The sequence below is a fragment of the Cyprinodon tularosa genome, unplaced genomic scaffold (assembly GCF_016077235.1).
Source record: "Cyprinodon tularosa strain WSP-4 unplaced genomic scaffold, ASM1607723v1 ctg209, whole genome shotgun sequence".
NCBI classification, from domain to species: domain Eukaryota; kingdom Metazoa; phylum Chordata; class Actinopteri; order Cyprinodontiformes; family Cyprinodontidae; genus Cyprinodon; species Cyprinodon tularosa.
Genome location: NW_024038774.1, coordinates 200,025 through 219,648, shown reverse-complemented (window position 1 = coordinate 219,648; position 19,624 = coordinate 200,025). Strand labels below are relative to the sequence as shown.

General features: G+C 40.4%; 1 protein-coding gene across 1 annotated transcript; it reads left to right on the top strand.

The window, feature by feature from the left end:
• The first annotated feature begins 23 nt into the window (after positions 1-23).
• Positions 24-17,879, top strand: trnt1 (tRNA nucleotidyl transferase, CCA-adding, 1). The gene is made up of 8 exons (XM_038285251.1): positions 24-140; positions 395-518; positions 6,074-6,267; positions 10,414-10,552; positions 11,251-11,377; positions 11,457-11,650; positions 13,293-13,546; positions 17,512-17,879. The coding sequence occupies exons 2-8, from the start codon at positions 395-397 to the stop codon at positions 17,755-17,757; spliced, it is 1,278 nt and encodes a 425-aa protein (XP_038141179.1). The 5' UTR covers positions 24-140; the 3' UTR covers positions 17,758-17,879.
• The last annotated feature ends 1,745 nt before the right edge of the window (positions 17,880-19,624 follow it).

Sequence of the window (19,624 nt, the reverse complement as noted above, 5' to 3'; positions counted from 1 at the left end):
AACTACGAAATTATCGCGAGAACAGTTTAAATCCCGCCTTATGAGACTTGGAGCTCTCACCCATTGGTCGCCAGCAACACACGTTTGTAAAACCTTCCAGCTCCGCTTCATGAAGACATGAGCGATAAAGATAATATTCGGTGACAGCAGTATCTTTGATTTATTATGTGTCTACTAAAGTTTTCGGTTGTTTCTATGTCTTATTTGTTATTGAATTTTCGATAAAACGTTGTTTACACACACGTGCTGACAGTAGCAGCTGCTTTGAGAACGTTATTAACGAGCTAGCTATTAACCTAGCTGGTTATCCAGCTAGCATGTTAGCCTGCTAGCTCAAACTTTATGGCAAAGGGGCCCAAGTTAAATGGACTTGTCTCGTTCTCTTTGTTTGTAGATGTGGAGCACATTAGTCAAACCTGTTGGGATTAGACTGAGTGTATGGCGAAGTTTGTTTACCATGAGGCTGAAGACCAAGGAGTTCCAGTCTCTCTTCACTGATGGGCTGAATGGAATAGCGGGTGAGTTTACTCTATTAGACAGCACTCATCTACTAGACCTTCTGTTTTTCCTCTTTCTTTTGCTATTTAGCCTTTATTTTTACTGTTGTAAAGTGAGAGAGCCGGAGAGCCACACATTTTTTTGTAGCATAACTGGTTTTGATTCAATCATTTCACATCTACAAAATAAAATGATTTTGCACTACCAAACGCTACGAATATCTAAACTGATTATCCATATATTCTAATATAGTAGAAAGAGAGATAGATGATGTCCTTCACTATTTGACCAATTTTAATTAACAAAACATATATAATATCATTGGTTTGTCCACAGCACTTTGGTCATGTGGGTAATTAATTACAGCGTTCTTTATTTAATTGTGAAAATATTACCGTTAACTGTCAATCCAACCATCTTCTCAGCAAACATTATCCCGTCAGGGTCACGGTGGAGCTGGTGCTCATGTCTGGCAGTCTATGGGTGAGAGATGTTGTAGGGCAACAGAGAGACACACAAAAGCATAAAACCAAACACACATATCTAAGGACAATTTTGGGAAGCCAATTAACCTAACAGTCATGATTTTGTTCTATGGGAGGAAGCCAGATAGAACCCACACATGCACATGCTAACTCCATGCAGAAAGACCCTGGGTCACCATGCAGCCCTCCACAGTTCATTATTAAGGGCAGATTATACTTCTGCAATCGCACACATCAAATGTCGCTTGGGTCTGGTCACGAACCAGTTATGCTGGTATGCTTCTGCACCGCCGGTCTGGACTTTGTAGAGACGCACAGCAGTTTCCCGCCAAAGCGCAAGGGGGAGCCTATTCGAAAACTCGCAAGCACTTCGGCGGCGCCAGCTGGAGTCTTTAACTTCCAAAACAACAATGGCGCGTCTGCAAGATGGAGATGGATCTAGAGTTGCTTGACATTGAAGAGGAACAGATTCTGTTTATGGAGTTGGCAAAAAGGCCAATTAACCTTTCGTTGTAGTTGTCCAATATAGTTGGTCCTCGGTTTTCGGTACCGAATTGAGAAGGACGACCACACAGACAGTCGGAAAGACATACCAAGGACCAATCACAGCTGCTTTTTGTCTGCACACTTTCAATACCAAGGCGTAGTCAGGATTTTTTGAGTTGCGCGACGACTGTTGCAGAACCTTTGCGCACAGAGACAGATTTGACGGTTGCAGAGGATATGCCTCAGAAGCATACATTTGTCTTTAGAACACCATTTTGAAAATTAGATTCACATCAAATAATAAGCAATAGAGGAACCTATGCTTATAACTAACTTGCTGGTTTGTTCATTAATGTGTGCCTAATAATATTCATGATCTAACAATAGCAGATAGTTTCCTGTAAGATTCCTGGTGCAACATCATGGTTTTGATTATGACCAATTCAAACAGAATGTTTTTTGTTAAAATATTTATTCACTATATTTAATCTGTACAACTGAGGTTACAACTTAAATATCAGAAATGCACAATAATTTTCTTTAGCTTTCATATACCCCATTTACACTAGCCTTGAAAAACCATGCCGAGACCGGTCCGAGCTCAGTAACTGAGATAACTTATCGCGTGTAAATGGAAAGCAAACTGAGCTGAACCGAGCTAGACACAACCGGACCTCGCTTACTGCAGACCAGTTCCAGAGGTAGGGGTGGGTATTGCCAAAGAAGTCACGATTCGATTCGAATCACGATTCACAGGCCACGATGCGATTCTATCACGATGCATCACGATACTTGAATTATTGCGATGCATTGCAATATTTTCTCCTCCATGTTTTGTTTTTGAATGACTCGGCACAGTATCCCACGGCCGGAAATGCTTGTGACACAAGGCAGCGTTCGTCAACACATTTGCAGCGACATCTACTGGACTGGAAGTGGTATTGCAATTGTTTTTGGCTGATGTTCGCCAACCATTCATGCAATTTTTCATTTTTTAAACTTAATAATCGATTCTTGGCATCAAGAATCGATGCAGTAGATCACGAATATTAGAATCACGATGCATCATCATGACGATTATTTTGCACACCCCTATCCAGAGGTGGGCTCATTTTTGGTGCATTACCGCCACCAACTGCTTGATTTCCTCCTTGGCAGTACTACCGCAGATCGTCACTAGGAGGCGAGGAGTCGAGGAACCGAGATAGCGTGATGTGTAAACGGTCGTCAGAACCAAGCTCGACCTGGTCAACTGATCCGAGCTGGGACCGGTCTTGGCATGGATCGCTTTTTCAAGCGTAGTGTAAATGGGGTAATAGTCATCACATTTTTATTCTAGCCTCTATTAGGGTCAGTGATCCTCACTATTGTTGCCTTAAGAATCATGTTGGCTTAGCAAAGTCAAGGGAATAACCGCAATATCCCAAATAACTCAGACAAATAATAAAACAACTAAATCAATTGATCAATTCTAAAGACAGAGGAAGCATATACAACATAGTTTACATTAGTACATAGATAAGCAGAAGTGTTTTTTTTCATCCTTAACTCTATATAATTGGTAATTTCTTGTTGCAATCAGAGCAAGATATTCAAGATGAGTGTCGTTTGGTTGCTTTCTATTCATAGTGTTCATAGTAGAAATGTTGACACTCATGTTTGTGCCAATTATGAAATAAATCACTTCTGTATAAGAGGTTTAAGTGTTTTTTCAAAGAGGGAAAGTCTGCTTCATTAGCCAAACTCTAGAAACGATTAAGACCTTCGAGGCTCCATGTGAAGGATATCTTTCATCTGCAGCCTGTTTACTTCACTTTCAGTTGTAGTCTGCTTGTCATGGCAGAGCTGCATGATGAGTTAAGCTATAACATATTCAATAAGAAGGGCTCTAAATAAAATTGGCGATGTCATAATGGCTGTTTGCATCACAGATTCGGTAATTTATTTATTTATTATTCAGAGCTATACCTGACTAAAAAATATTTAGACAAAAAAGAACTTAAGCAGTCACTGATTAAAGAAATTAGGTATTATGAATTTTGTTGCTTTGCCGCACATTTATTTGTCCTCCCTTCAGTTGTTGGTCTCTCTGTCTTTCATTTGTCGCCAGATAGAGTTGAACGGTTATCAACTCAGTGATTGTGTTGACATTTGAAATATTTCCTCATTTTCACCTTCTCATTGGAAAATTTTGCAGGATGCTCACTGGATGCTTAACCAGGGAGTCTACATCAATTGTACATCAAACCACTCGGAAATAATCTCTTCTTCTCCTTCATATCATAGATAAACACTAAACATCTGCTAAAGGAGCCAAGGGCATCGTCAGCAGACTGCCTCTATGTTGCTAGTATCAGGGATTTTAGTGCTTTTATTATAAATATCGTCATACTGTGATCATATGTTTCAATCTCCTTTCCATCTTAAGAAAGATATCCTTCTGTCTGAGCTGGAACCTATTTTTAGGTTGATACCTTTGTTTTTTTCCATCCAGGATTTGTTTGTGCTGTTGTTCTCTGAACCAAATACTTCTCCCCTTAGAATGTAATGAATGTGTTGCTCAGCAGCACTTCCCCGAACTATCAACCTATCCCTGACATTTAGGGCTTCTATTATTTCTACTTCCTGAATATTTTCTCATTGTTAAAGTTCCAAGCAGTACTTTTTGATTTTTGCCACGTGGTGGACAAAGCACTTAGAGTGAAGACTATGATCTGATCATTTGAGATCAAAACCAAATGTTCTTGGCTAATTTAGTGAGACAGAAAACAAATTTAGTTAAGAAGAGTTACTTGAAAATTGTTCACAGAGGCTGTCCGCTAAAGGTTATATGTTAGCGTAGAAAAAATTCTGTCTGGATGTGCAAAACTGTTAAAGAAATAAACCCCACAAGACTCTTACTGCTATGATTCCGCTATCAGTTTGCAGATGCAATGTGGCAAATGTGTTGCCAATAACTAAGTGTAGGAATGTGTAGACATCTAGGGTCTATCTTATACATATATGCAGAGAAGTCATATTAAGCTGCAGCAAGACAGGACAGGTTAGAAATAAATTTAAGCTGATGCAAACTGAAATACAAAGCTTTTCCCTTGATTTTTGAATAATTTAAAACAGAACTGAAAAGGTCCACCCATCACTAGAGGTGAGTATTGGCATGAGTGTTGCGATTCGATACATTTCGCGATACTTGTGTCACGATACGATATTATCACGATATTGCAGTATCACTATATATTGCCATATTTTCCCCAGCTATCAAAATCAAATGATGAGATAAAACAGCAAGTGCTGTATATTTTCATCAGAAAATATTGATTAGGTATTATTATCCATGTTGTTTGGGGTTTTCTTCCACTGTGACTGCCTCAAATACAGATTTGGTGCTGCACGCACAGTTAAAGGGCTCCACAGCGCTTTCTGCCAGAGTGGTGGTGCAGAGCTAGCCCATTTTCCCATTAATGTTTTATGTAACATTTTTTTTTAAATCGATACTAAGAAGTGAAAGATCGATATTATATTGGGCAGCCGAATAACACGATATATCGCCAAAACGATTTTTTTCCCACACCCCTACCCATCAGTGTCTGTTCCAGCACATGTTCAAAATTATTTTATTAATCTCAAAGGGAAGTTAAATCATTATTTTAGATTATAAATATCATCATTAGATTATTATTGTTTTTGTTTTTTTGGTATTATCTCTTTTGTACAAGGGCCATAAACAGTTCTATAGGGGCACTGGCTCTTGTTGGGTCCTGTCTAGAATTGCCCATGTGTTTGTCACCCGTGACCCGCATCACTGTGATGAACGTGTGAATCTGATGTCTTATCTAATATGAATCAATGCTGTACTAGGAGATGAGCAGAAGATTGATGGTTAAAAAACTTATCTTGGAGATTGGAGTTTACTTAGTCTCTTAGTGAGGGCCTCAGCCAGATATTCGAAGCATACCCTCACTTACCTCTTGGGCCTGCCAAGTCTGTCTGGCTTCCTCCTCTTTCAACCTATCCAACTCACCACCAGATGATTGCTCCACCCCTCTCTTCAGTGAAGTGTCCAAGAAATGCAGCCTTAATATGTCACTGTTGTTTCCCACATAGGCAGGAGGGATACTAAGCAGGCCTTGTAATCTATCCTGTTACCGGTACTCAGCCTAATGACCAAGAAACCGTCAGAGACCTCGCCCCTCCCTGTAAGTGTAGGAATGTGGCACCCTCTACTGGGGTGAACCACAGCACCAGTAGAGGAAAATCCAGGCTCTCTCAAGGAGCTTGGTCCCATAGTCCAGGCTGTGCATGGAGGTGTGTGGACTATGTCCAGCCAGAATTGCTAAACCTAAAGTTGTGGAAGGTTGAGCTCCCAAAGTTGAGTGATAGTGCAGGTGGCTGTCCCACTGGGGGATCAGCTCCCGTTCTGGCTTGGCCTGGCCTGGCCTGGTCCTGATAGGAGGACCCCAATCATTGGGCACTCGCCAACTAACACCTAGTTCAGGATTAATACGGGGAGTAAACAATGTTTTTGTTCAAATAAGTAAAGTAAAAACGACTTTCTTAGTTGAAAAAAAAATAAACAAGTAAATGTGTGTTCTTCGTTTTTTCAGAGGTATTTGAAAAGCACCAGCATGAACTTCGTATTGCCGGAGGTGCCGTGCGGGATCTGCTTTCTGGGAAGCGACCTGAAGATGTGGACTTTGCCACCACAGCCACTCCAGAAGAGATGAAGTGCATGTTTCAAGCTGCGGGGATCAGGATGATCAACAATAAAGGGGAGAAGCATGGGACCATTACTGCACGAGTAAGATGATAACGTCTAAAACAGCAAATTGGTGCTTTGTGATCAATAATATTAAGAATTTATATATTTTTGTTGAAGATTTGAACGTTTCTTTAGATTGTGGTTAAGAGCTATGTCACTTGAGTGTCTCACACTGAATATCTTAATATTAATAGTGATACTCGTACTCGTTATGCTTTGTCTACTCACCCATCTCTAAGCTAGTGTTCATCCACCATGTGGAGTCCAACATGTACGGAACAGGTCCGACTTCCCGGCAAGATTGACCAGACTCCTGCTCTGCTTGTATAGAAAGCAGATGGTTTCTAGTAGAGGGCCCTGATCTTGTACTCCTGAAGCGCCCCCCACAGGGAACCACAAGAGACGGGGTTGAGTGTTTTGTTCAGGTCCACTAAACACATGTGGCCTGGTTGGGCAAACTCCCCCTGAGGACAGGGTTCAACAATCAGCCAGTCTCTTCTCTCCAGTACCCTGACATTGCCCTTCCCAGGGAGGCTGAGAAATCTGATCCATCTATAATTGAAGTGGGAAACTTCTTATGAAGTGGAACTGCCACCCCAGACTGCCAATCCAAGGGCACTGTCCCTGACCTCCATGACAGCCTGGCAATATCCTAAGGTCTAAGGTGCTCATCCACCAACAAAGCATTGGCATCGGGGAGATTTTTGACCGCCTCCATGACTAGTTTGGCCCATAGTCTGAACACACAGTTAGAGCTCCCCCCGAATTCCTAAACACAATGGCTGAGCTGGGATAAGACTAGCACACCCCAGCCTACCTACTCTCCTTGCAGGCCATTCAAGAGTAGAAAGGCGTCTGGGCTATGTGTAGAGGAAATCCTGACTATTTCTAGCCAGTATAGTCCCACATCCCATACAAGCTCTTTCCCCTCCACCTCTGACTGCTGCCCAATCCTCTTGCCAACAGTCCTTCATGGTTCCCCTTGCAGGTGTTGGGGCCCGCTGAGGGATGGCCTCACGTCACTCCTTCAGGCTTGGCCCAGCCGGGTCTCTTAAGGAGGAACCTGATCACGAACACCGTTTGCCTGAACCATCGTTCAGGGCCTGTTTGCCTTGAGAGCCCCTAACAGGGGCATTAAATAGGCAATAAACTGTTTTCTGTTTTTTTTTTCTTTATTTTTTGGGATTCCACTCCTTATCAGTCTGCATGAATCTAATTCCTGCTGCTAAAGGGTTACAGATAAATAATTCTTATTTGTTTAAGAAGCAAAACGAAAATGCTTTGTTTCTGCAGGATACATTAACGAAAGGAATGCTGCATAGTCAGATGTTTTGGATGAATGACATCTGGCAGAGAAACTACTATAAGATCTGAAGTCCTTTAGATATAGACTACTACTAACATGAGTCTCTCCGGGAAATATCAGCAGCCTTTATTACTTTACGCCTGCCAGGATATCCTCGAAAATACATCTGCCTGGTCAGTGAGGGCAAGATTCCTCCTTCTACTTAAAGAACTGTCACTGCAACAGTATTTTCAAATACGCTTTCTTTTTCCTCCCAGAGTACGGAGGGTTGACTTGGTGAGACTCTTCTTATAAGAGAACCAGAGTTATGAAATTAAGTTCTCTTTCATAACATTTGTTTTGTGTCTTATGTTGGAACCAAAAATATTCCAACATGTGTATTGCAAAGCAGATCATACTTTGCACACACAGTGCAATTGATATAAAATTTAAACATGCAAGAGGATGCCCAGCTTGCTGTAGTACACATCTTTTGCAGAGATAGAGCTAAAGTGTAAGGTAGTATGGACACACTGGCCCCATGGAGGTCCAAGTCCTTTAGTGCTATATTTTAATGAAAGGACTCCACTTGGACAGAAGGTTTGCTCTTTCTTCAGCAACGACACTTCCTGTGGATATCATTGCTATAAATTTGACTCAAGTAAAAGCAGCAATACTTGATAATTTTCCAGTAAAATAGAGTGGGATGGCATTCTTTTAAAATTACTTGGTTTAATACAACTAGGATGGATAGATGAAGTGCTTTTCTAGCCTGATAAACTAGACTAAAGGTGAGATTAAGTGTGTAATTTAGTCTGGCCCCGATGAATGAGACATCAGAAGGTTGTTGAGAACAACCCGTTGTTTTTCAAACCATGTCTGGGCCTATTGGCCAACGCTCTGTCCAATGAGCGCAACTGACTGTGGCGTAGTAAGCACGACAGAAAGCTGGTGGGGGTGTGTAAACAAACAGTCTGTCAGTAAAACAGCGAATTGTCCTTCTTAAAAATGAATGAGCGTAGAGCCTGTTCCTGCTCAAGTTTCAACGAAAACCCAAAGTCTAATCTAGGGCTGGGCGATATAGAAAAAAAGCTTATCGATAAAAAAAAAATGCATATTGATCGATATCGATAATTATTGAAAAGATTTGAAACCATATTTTATGCGCAGCTCTGCCTGGACTTTTTATAATATTGCTAAATGATTTAATTTTAATAAAAAACACAAACACAGACTTCGAATTAAATCTTTATTTAACCAACTTTTTTAACCATAACAGAATTGTTTTAAAGAAAAATAACTTAAGAGACCTGAGTTATGTTATTAAATACTGACAAAGAATAAACTAAAGTGACCAGAAAAGTGACCAAAATAAACATAACAAATAAATAAATGCCCCGCCGCCCCCGTTTCCTGCTTTAACCTGAGTTATTACTTTGAAGTTTCTGGCCCCTCAGCATTTTTATCTCAATTGTTAGAACTACGTGGGAAACTGCCCAGAACTGAAAATATATATATATTTTCCCGAAATTCCCGAAGATTCCTCGGAGGAGAGCCGCGTCGGGGCCTACACAGCTCGTACTCCTGCGGGTGTGAGCGGCTGAGATGAAAAAAAAAAAAAAAAAAAGTTGGTTGTGTTATCAGACTTGGTTTTCACTGGTTCCCTACACATTTTACAGATGACTGTGGTTTGTTTTTGGTCCGACTTGCCATGACCGAAATATTGCCAGACTGCCGAACTACAAAAACCCTTCTTTGAAACAATTTCCTCCGCCTCTCCTTGCTGCGACATCTTCATGTGCTCTGTGTTGTGGTTTGAGAGGGCGGCACTTGGTGATGGCGTGCCTGGGTCCGCGATTGTGATTGGTTGGGAGGAAGCAGTGACTAGCATAAACCTACATGCTAGGCTACAATGAGAAGGAAGGAAAACTGCGTTTCTTTTTTATCGACCCTCTTTTTTTCTATTGCGCCACACGTCTATCGATCGATATATATCGTTATTGAATTATCGCCCAGCCCTAGTCTAATCCTTCCAAAACCGATTCCAAAGCTGAGTCAAAAATCGCCATCAGAGCCAGCAGTCCTTCACACACGACTATGCTGAGAGAGGGCCGCTGCAGACGGGCTGCTGTTAGCCCTGGCTGCCGTTACCCTCGGAGGTCTGCTGGTTGCCGCGGTCCTCTCAACTTCTGAAATAGTTTTTTTAATTACTAATTAAATTTGTAAATGGCTTTAAAGTATAATAGCCTCGCCTCAAATGATCTTAAAACGTACTTTTATTGAACAACAGCAACAGTAAATAGAACTTTTAACTTTCAATGGAGCGCTACATTAAAAGCTGCTGCCGCCGTAGTGCATTCTACTGTTCAATAGTTCTTGCCATCCTCCTTGTTGTGCTTACTCCAGCGTCGCGCAGCTTTGTCATCACACCCTCAAAGCCCCGCCCTCTTTGCATCCAAAAATTCAAAACACATCTCTGCGTTGTGATTGATCAGTTCTAGACCAAACTTGCAGGCAAAAAAGATTTTGGCCGATGGCCAGTGGGGTTAGTTTGCTAAGCTAGTGCTTTTCATTACCAGTGAGTTATTTTTTTCATCTGTGAACATGTTTGAGTTTGGTTTTTTAATAATTCTGTTAATGTATATTTGAAAGTCAATGTATGACTTTCATTTGTTGGTTTTTATAGTTTTAATTTATTATTACTTTGTCAGTTTCAAGTTTTTGTATAACCATTGTGGTTTTTCTTTCGTTTAATGGGGGTGTCAGCAATTGCTGTCTGTTGCTGTCTGTTTATCAAACATCTGTGAGATCCACTTTAACTAAATTACTGAAAGAAATCAAGTCTGAGTGTTCTGTTGCCTTTTGTGTGTCTTTAGTGCCTTACATTTTCTCGTCCTCAGCTGCACAATGAGAATTTTGAGGTGACCACACTACGAGTGGATGTTCAGACAGATGGACGACATGCAGAGGTAGAGTTCACCACCGACTGGCAGAAAGACGCTGAGCGGAGAGATCTTACCATCAACTCTATGTTTCTAGGTAATTCCCCTTCATCTGACTTTGCTCCTCTTAACATGCAGTGTCCCACAAGGGTCAGTTCTAGACCCTTTAATTTCTTTACACATTCTTTTTTTTTTTCTGGTTGCTTCTTAATATCTCCTCACATCTAGGCAGAAGACTTCCAAATTCATATATACATTTTAGACTTCTCCAGCTGGCCATCCACCATGTCCAGAGCTTATCTCTGATCAGAAACTGGCCCTATAGCAGTTTTCTGGTTTTAAATACAAATAAGACAAAGACAGTAATAACATCTACAGCTCCTCATCACAAGTATTATAGAATTAATTAGACAGTAGATGTCTCTTTGAGCAACCAAAGTAAAAAAACTGGTAATCACATTTGAAATTCTAGACGGTGGCTCACAATAGATCTGTTCCAACTTCATGTGTCGTTATTCTAAGAAGCATTACTAAAATATGAAAATTGGTTTCTTAACGACATCAAGAAAATTAGTCATGCATTAGTCATTATGGTTAGATAACTGCAATGCAGACATGTCACCTCGTCGTTTTCATACTTCTCATAACTTCATGTGTTCGAAGTTTTACAGGTATTTTTGACTCTAATAGGTGCTTTAGAGATGTGCTTTACTCACTAAATATAACTGTTGATGAATATTGGATCTTTCTTTAATGTGAAATCCATTCTCAAATTCCTCACTTTCCATCTCACAGGTCTTGATGGAACTTTATATGACCATTTCAAAGGCTATGAAGACCTGCAGAACCATAAAGTCCGGTTTGTCGGCAGCGCTGAACAGAGGATAAAGGAAGACTATCTGAGAATATTGAGATATTTTAGGTAGGTTACCTCCCTTCATCAGACAGTAATCACTTGTCTTGATTTTTGTTTTTTTTTAAGAACTGTCAATTTCTTTCAGGTTTTATGGAAGGGTGGCTTTAAAGCCTAATGAGCATGATCCTGAGACTCTGGCTGCCATTAGAACAAATGGCAGAGGGCTGGCAGCTATATCAGGAGAGAGAATCTGGGTGGAATTAAAGAAGATGGTGGTTGGTGACCATGCTGCTCATCTGCTGGAGCTCATCTATAATCTGGACTTGGCTCAGTACATAGGTGAGGGGCATACCAGTGGATAGATGGGCTTTACTGAATACTAATATGAGAGCAAGTTTTCATACAGGCACTTTAAAAGCATATTTTTCATTTCTACTATTAAATACGTTTTAAAACACGAGTTGATATCAAATCAGCAACCAGCTGCTTTTTGCAAAAAAAAAAAAAACATTTAAAAAGCTTTTGTTTAAAAATTATATTAAAGCTGTTCCAACAGCTTCTAAACAAGAATAATTTCTATATTTCATGCTCATGTTTTAGTTCATTGAAGGCCACAAGAACAGTAGTTTTATTCAGCTGTTTAGTTTATGTAGTTTGATTTTCATGAGTTTAGAAGTTTGTCGATCTGTCCGGTGTCTAGTTAATAGGCTACATTTTTAAAACAAAGCCTCTGTAGAAATATCTAATGTGACCTAAGGCTGATTTATGCTCTGAAACCAGGTCGTCTGCTTGTGTGTCGCAGTGAACGCAAATTCCGCAGACACTCTGCTGCACTTCTCCAAAATTGTAGGTGACCAAAGACAGTGCCGCAGACAGGAGGCCTCTCATTGGTCAAATCTATATCCGCTCTACGCTATGTGTATTTCCTATTTGGTACCTTACCGGCTTGTTTTGTTTGTATGACCGCCATGGCGGAAAACGGCTCGTGAAGATGGACCAGCTGGAAGAGCGAGGTGCGTGAGAACGCTGGGACCATTTTTCCACCTGGATCCCCACTCTTTTTTCACCCTCATGTCCCTATGTTGTTGCACATAATGCTCCCACTTCCTCACTGTCTTGAACGTATTTAGACCCACACCTAGTTCGTGATTGTCCCACTTGCGTTGGGGCGTGGAATAACATAACATTTGACCATGCTTCAAAATTGAGCATGAATCAAAAATATCTGCATCAAGGTCACTGCAACACACTGCTGCGGGAGGATAAGCAGCGATAATGTGTAGGATCCCCATGAACGATTGTTTAATTTTACATATTTATATAATTAAACCATTTTGTAAATTCACATTTTTGTACATAGCTCTTTAGATTTACTTTACAAATCTAACATCCATCAAATTCACCTCTATTAAACCCCTTTCCCAATGCCCGAAGACCCCCACCCAAAAAATTTGAACAATCTGCTTTTATTGGTAGTCTCACTGACCCATGCCGGCATGACTTGGCAAGTGAACCGCTTTAAAATCGCCTCGGCTCAGATCGGCATGTACTAAGGGCAACCATTAAATACAACGTACGCACGTCAATGCATCACGCCAGTCACTTCTGATTTAACAAACCAAAACAACTCTGTTTTCGATAAAAATGGTGCAGCACTGGTAAGAGATTCGGACAGAAAAAATAGTGAAACAATAAAGAACACTGACTAGACTCTGGCCCCCGTCCATTTTGCTCTCCATTATTTACTCCCCTGATTTCCATCGCACCAGTGTGATGGCGTTATTAGACACCCAGCTGCAGGGCAAATGTCCACGCAGCTTGCCAGCAGGGGGTCAGACTCGTCTTTTTGGTCAAATGGTAATAGCGCTAAAAGCCGTTTGTTAGCTTGTTGACCCGATTTTATTAAACCCGGGTTATCATTGGGAAAGCCGTTTTAGTTTCTATTAATGTCAGCGTTGTTCCTTTTCCTGCTATGCCTCAGGTTTGCCTCCAGATGGTGACGTTGATGAGATGAAGCAGGTGTGGCAGAACGCCAAAGCTCATTCCCCCAAACCCATGACCATCCTGGCTGCCCTGTTTCACAGCCCGGTGGACGTGGAGAAGATGGACCTCCGACTGAAGGTGTCCAGAGAGGAGAAGACGCTGGCTCTGTTCCTGATTAAATACAGACGGGAGCTCTGTAAGGCCAGCGAAGAGCCGGACAGCCTCAAACCTTTCACTGATTATATTATTGATGTAAGTTTGTTAGCCAGATGATGATGATTTCTTTCTTTTACATTTCTGCTTTCTAATGAATGCTCTTAATTTTTTTTTGAGGATGGTTGCTTCCATTTAGTACCTTCATAGATTGAATCACAGATTGGATTGAAATCTAGATTATGGGGGTGTAGGAAATATTCTAATCCATCAAATATTGTGATACTTTACTAGACAATATTTGTATACATTCAAAATACATATATCTCAATGTTTCTTTAGATGGTATTTGCATTGATTTATGATATGCCTGAATGAATTTTAAATGTAAAAATGGTTTGTAGGCAAATATCCATTTTATTGTCTCGCAATGTCCTTCTCTATAACTCTTAAACCCCCAGCAACTAGTTGCCAGCGCATCCCCCAAGAGCCTTTCATTCAGCTGCTTTGCATCAGTGCAAAGGAGTTGCTGCAACTACTTTTGCAGAGCTATAATATTATAAAAATTGCATATATATATATATATATATATATATATATATATACAGGTGCTGGTCATAAAATTAGAATATCATGAAAAAGTAGATTGATTTCAGTAATTCCATTTAAAGAGTGAAACTTGTATATTATATTCATACATTACATACAAACTCATATATTTCAGATGTTTATTTTGTTTAATTTTGATGATTACAAATGACAACAAATGAAAATCTCAAATTCATCATATCAGAAAATTAGAATATTACTGAAGACCAATAAAAACAAAGGATTTATAGAAATGTTGGCCAACTGAAAAGTATGAACATGAAAAGTATGAGCATGTACAGCACTCAGTATTTAGTTGGGCCTCCTTTGGCCTGTATTACTGCAGCAATGCGGCGTGGCATGGAGTCGATCAGTCTGTGGCACTGCTCAGGTGTTATGATAGCCCAGGTTGCTCTAATAGTGGCTTTTAGCTCTTCTGAATTGTTGGGTCTGGTGTATTGCATCTTCTTCTTCACAATACCCCATAGATTTTCTATGGGGTTAAGGTCAGGAGAGTTTGCTGGCCAATTAAGAACAGGGATACCATGGTCCTTCAACCAGGTACTGGTAGCTTTGGCACTGTGTGCAGGTGCCAAGTCCTGTTGGAAAATGAAATCTGCATCTCCAAAAAGTTGGTCAGCTGCAGGAAGCATGAAGTGCTCTAAAACTTCCTGGTATGTGGCTGCGTTGACCCTGGACCTCAGAAAACACAATGGACCAACACCAGCAGATGACATGGCACCCCAAACCATCACTGACTGTGGAAACTTTACACTGGACTTCAAGCAACGTGGATGAAGTGCCTCTCTTCTTTTCCTCCAGACTCTGGGACCTTGATTTCCAAAGGAAATGCAAAATTTACTTTCATCAGAGAACATGACTTTGGACCACTCACCAGCAGTCCAGTCCTGTTTCTCTTTAGCCCAGGCAAGACGCTTCTGACGCTGTCTGTGGTTCAAGAGTGGCTTGACACAAGGAATGCGACAGCAGAAACCCATGTCTTTCATACGTCTGTGTGTGGTGGTTCTTGAAGCACTCACTCCAGCTGCAGTCCACTCTTTGTGAATCTCCCCCACATTTTTGAATGGGTTTGTTTCACAATCCTCTCCAGGGTGCGGTTATCTCTCTTGCTTGTACACTTTTTTCGACCACATCTTTTCCTTCCCTTCGCCTCTCTATTAATGTGCTTGGACACTGAGCTCTGTGAACAGCCAGCCTCTTTAGCGATGACCTTTTGTGTCTTGCCCTCCTTGTGCAAGGTGTCGATGGTCGTCTTTTGGACAACTGTCAAGTCAGCAGTCTTCCCCATGATTGTGTAGCCTATAGAACTAGACTGAAAGACCATTTAAAGGCTTTTGCAGGTGGTTTGAGTTAATTAGCTGATTAGAGTGTGGCACCAGGGGCCATCAATTTTGAACCTTTTCACAATATTCTAATTTTCTGATATGATGAATTTGAGATTTTCATTTGTTGTCATTTGTAATCATCAAAATTAAACAAAATAAACATCTGAAATATATGAGTTTGTATGTAATGTATGAATATAATATACAAGTTTCACTTTTTAAATGGAATTACTGAAATCAATCTACTTTTTCATGATATTCTAATTTTATGACCAGCACCTGTATGTATGTATGTATATATATATATATATATATATATATATATATATATATATATATATATATATATATATATATATATATATATATATATATATATATATATATATATATATATATATATATATATATATATATATATATATATAATTTTTTTTTTTTTTTTTTTTTTTTTTTTTTTTTTTTTAGGATGAATTGTATCAGGATACAGTGGGGCAAAAAAGTATTTAGTCAGCCACCAATAGTGCAAGTTCTCCCACTCAAAAAGATGAGAGGCCGGTAATTTTCATCATAGATATACCTCAACTATGAGAGACAAAATGAGAAAAAAAATCCAGAAAATCACATTGTCTGATTTTTAAAGAATTTATTTGCAAAATATGGTGGAAAATAAGTATTTGGTCAGTTACAAAAAAAGCAAGATTTCTGGCTCTCACAGACCTGTAACTTCTTCTGTAAGAGGCTCCACTCGTTACCTTCATTAATGGCACCTGTTTGAACCCATTATCAGTATAAAAGACACCTGTCCACAACCTCAAACAGTCACTCTCTAAACTCCACCATGGCCAAAACTAGAGAGCTGTCAAAGGACACCCGAAACAAAATTATAGACCTGCACCAGGCTGGGAAGTCTGAATCTGCAATAGGTAAACAGCTTGGTGTGAAGAAATCAACTGTGGGATCAATTATTAGAAAATGGAAAACATACAAGACCACTGATAATCTTCCTCGATCTGGGGCTCCACGCAAGATCTCACCCCGTGGGGTCAAAATGATCACAAGAACGGTGAGTAAAAATCCCAGAACCACACGGGGGGACCTAGTGAATGACCTGCAGAGAGCTGGGACCAAAGTAACAAAGGCTACTATCAGTAACACACTACGCCGCCAGGGACTCAGATCCTGCAGTGCCAGACGTGTCCCCCTGCTTAAGCCAGTACATGTCAAGGCCCGTCTCAAGTTTGCTAGAGAGCGTTTGGATGATCCAGACGATGACTGGGAGAATATCATATGGTCAGATGAAACCAAAATAGAACTTTTTGGTAAAAACTCTACTCGTCGTGTTTGGAGGAGAGAGAATGCTGAGTTGCATCCAAAGAACACCATACCTACAGTGAAGCATGGGGGTGGAAACATCATGCTTTGGGGCTATTTTTCTGCTAAGGGACCAGGACGACTGATCCGTGTGAAGGAAAGAATGAATGGGGCCATGTATCGTCAAATTTTGAGTGAAAACCTCCTTCCATCAGCAAGGGCATTGAAGATGAAACGTGGCTGGGTCTTTCAGCATGACAATGATCCCAAACACACCGCCCGGGTAACGAAGGAGTGGCTTCGTAAGAAGCATTTCAAGGTCCTGGAGTGGCCTAGCCAGTCTCCAGACCTCAACCCCATAGAAAATCTTTGGAGGGAGTTGAAAGTCCGTGTTCCCCAGCGACAGCCCCAGAACATCACTGCTCTAGAGGAGATCTGCATGGAGGAATGGGCCAAAATACCAGCAACAGTGTGTGAAAACCTTGTGAAGACTTACAGAAAACGTTTGATCTCTGTCATTGCCAACAAAGGGTATATAACAAAGTATTGAGATGAACTTTTGTTATTGACCAAATACTTATTTTCCACCATATTTTGCAAATATATTCTTTAAAAATCAGACCATGTGTTTTTCTGGATTTTTGTTCTCATTTTGTCTCTCATAGTTGAGGTATACCTATGATGAAAATTACCGGCCTCTCTCATCTTTTTGAGTGGGAGAACTTGCACTATTGGTGGCTGACTAAATACTTACATATCGCAGCACCAAATTCTTATCATTTCACTCTTCTACTTGAACATGTTTTATCTCCTCAGAGCCGGGAGCCAGACTCTCAGAGCAAAGTGTGTGAGTTACTGAAGTATCAAGGTGAGGAGAAGCTGCTGTCGGAGCTCCAGAGATGGTCCGTCCCTCGCTTCCCCATCAGCGGCCATGATCTTAGGAAGATGGGCATCACCTCAGGAAAGGAGATCGGTGCCACTCTGCAGAACCTCCGTGACATCTGGAAGAAGAGTCGGTACCAAATGGACAAAGATGAACTGCTGAGTCACGTGAAGCCATAAAAATTGGCCAAATTAAACAATCTTTTTTTTTTTAAGTTTAATTTAAGCTGCTTTGTTCAAATTTTATTTAATTCTCTTCAATGTGTATGAAGGGAAAATGATTAAAAGATATTATAAGGAAAGTGTTTGTGTTGCATTCTGTTGCATTAAAGGGTAGGTAGCGAGTTGTCTTACCTCTCAGTTAGGTACCATATCTGCCTCAATGGTAGCTACTTAAACTCAATCGCCAGTGGATGGGAGACGCCCACGGACGTGGACTTTGTCAGTTGCTGTACCTGCTTATAACCCATTTACCCTACCCTCTGAAACCGATGCGTGGTGAATTCGGACCGAGCTTGGATGCTGGTGAAGATTCTCAGTCATCCAGGTCATAGTTATTTAAAAAAAAAAAAAAAAAAAGTTAAAAACAATCCACTGGTCTTTGTTTCCAAGTTTGAAGACTTATCACTTCCCTACCAGGAAGCTTTTTCAATTCAAATTTCAGGAAAAGCGTTGGGTTTGATCTTTTATACAGTAGCACATCAAAACCTTGTTTTTGTTTTGAAAACTTGCAAATTGATGAAGGGGTCCACCCCAAAGGGGCATATGAGTACACATCACACTAGCAGGATTCCTTGCATCCTGTCTGCGGTCCATGATACTACAGCTCTGAAGGCAGGAATTACACAAACAAAAAAGGTGGTGCCCATAATATTCAGTAACTTATGTGCCTGGATAGCGTCATCCACCCAAATTTAAATAAGAGCCTCTCTCTCAGCATCATCCCAAGTCGCATGCTCTTTTGATGCCATTTATTGTGAACAGGATGAGAAGAAGTCCACTGCTCAATTCAAAAGTAGAATCAATCATGGTTTCAAGATATTGGATTTGATCATAATGAGTTCAGATGTACAGGCATTTCCTCTAAAATCAATGGACCTGTCTTATGTGTTTGATGCATTGAGCTGTAGGAGTCCTCACATCACCTGGCAAAGTCATCACTTACAGGACTGTGGCCGTTTTCTGTTCCATAAAGCAGGCTCCTAATAACACAATCATCATTTTTGCAGTACTTTGCAGGGATTTTTTTTGCATTGCCCAACATATTTTTTTTATTTTCCATGTCCTCATCCCCACTGACACTGTACAATATATGCTATAAGATATGCTTCTTCCCACTCAGGTCTGTATTTTTATATGAGGATGCAATGGAGAATAGGATACAACAGGAGTGACAGAGCAGTGGAGGTGAGAGGAATCTGTCTCTAGGCAACCATGACAGCAGCTGATGCAAAGCTAATGAGGTTCTGCTTAGAAACTGCCAGGACAATTTATCTGTCTTTAGTAGATCATATGATTTATTTTAATTTTAGTCAGATTTAGTATTGATGTGGAATTTCTTTTATTTTGCATAAGTAAAACTTTTTTCTAAATGGTGGGCAATGGCAACTTAAGAAACTGCTGACAGCAGGGACACACAGTGACACTCACTACCCTACAAGGTAACAGTAATTCTACTGTACTAGCTAGGATGACACAGCGTGCAAACAAAGATCAGCATGAAGATGGTGAAGGACGGGCACACCAATGATAAGTGATTGGAGTAGAAAACGAAAAGAGAAATAAGGACTTTAATAAGAGCTTAATTTTTATTTTGAACACAATAAATCTTCACCTAAGACGAATGGTATAAATGTCCAAATCTACTTCTGACTCACTTAAATACAGAACAATCATGCATAGTCACTGATTAAAGTAATGAGGTGTTATGAATAGTGTTTCTTTGCCGCACCTTCATTGTCCTCTCTTTAGATGTTGGTCTCTCTGTCTTCCATTTGTTGCCAGCTAAATAGAGTTGATTGTGTTGACATTCTGTGGTTGACTAGAG

Coding starts and splice junctions, on each gene's coding strand:
- trnt1 (XM_038285251.1), top strand. CDS start 395: ATGTGGAGCACATTAGTCAAACCTGTTGGGATTAGACTGAGTGTATGG. Junction 519..6,073: donor TGGGCTGAATGGAATAGCGG/GTGAGTTTACTC, acceptor TCGTTTTTTCAG/AGGTATTTGAAAAGCACCAG. Junction 11,651..13,292: donor GGACTTGGCTCAGTACATAG/GTGAGGGGCATA, acceptor GCTATGCCTCAG/GTTTGCCTCCAGATGGTGAC.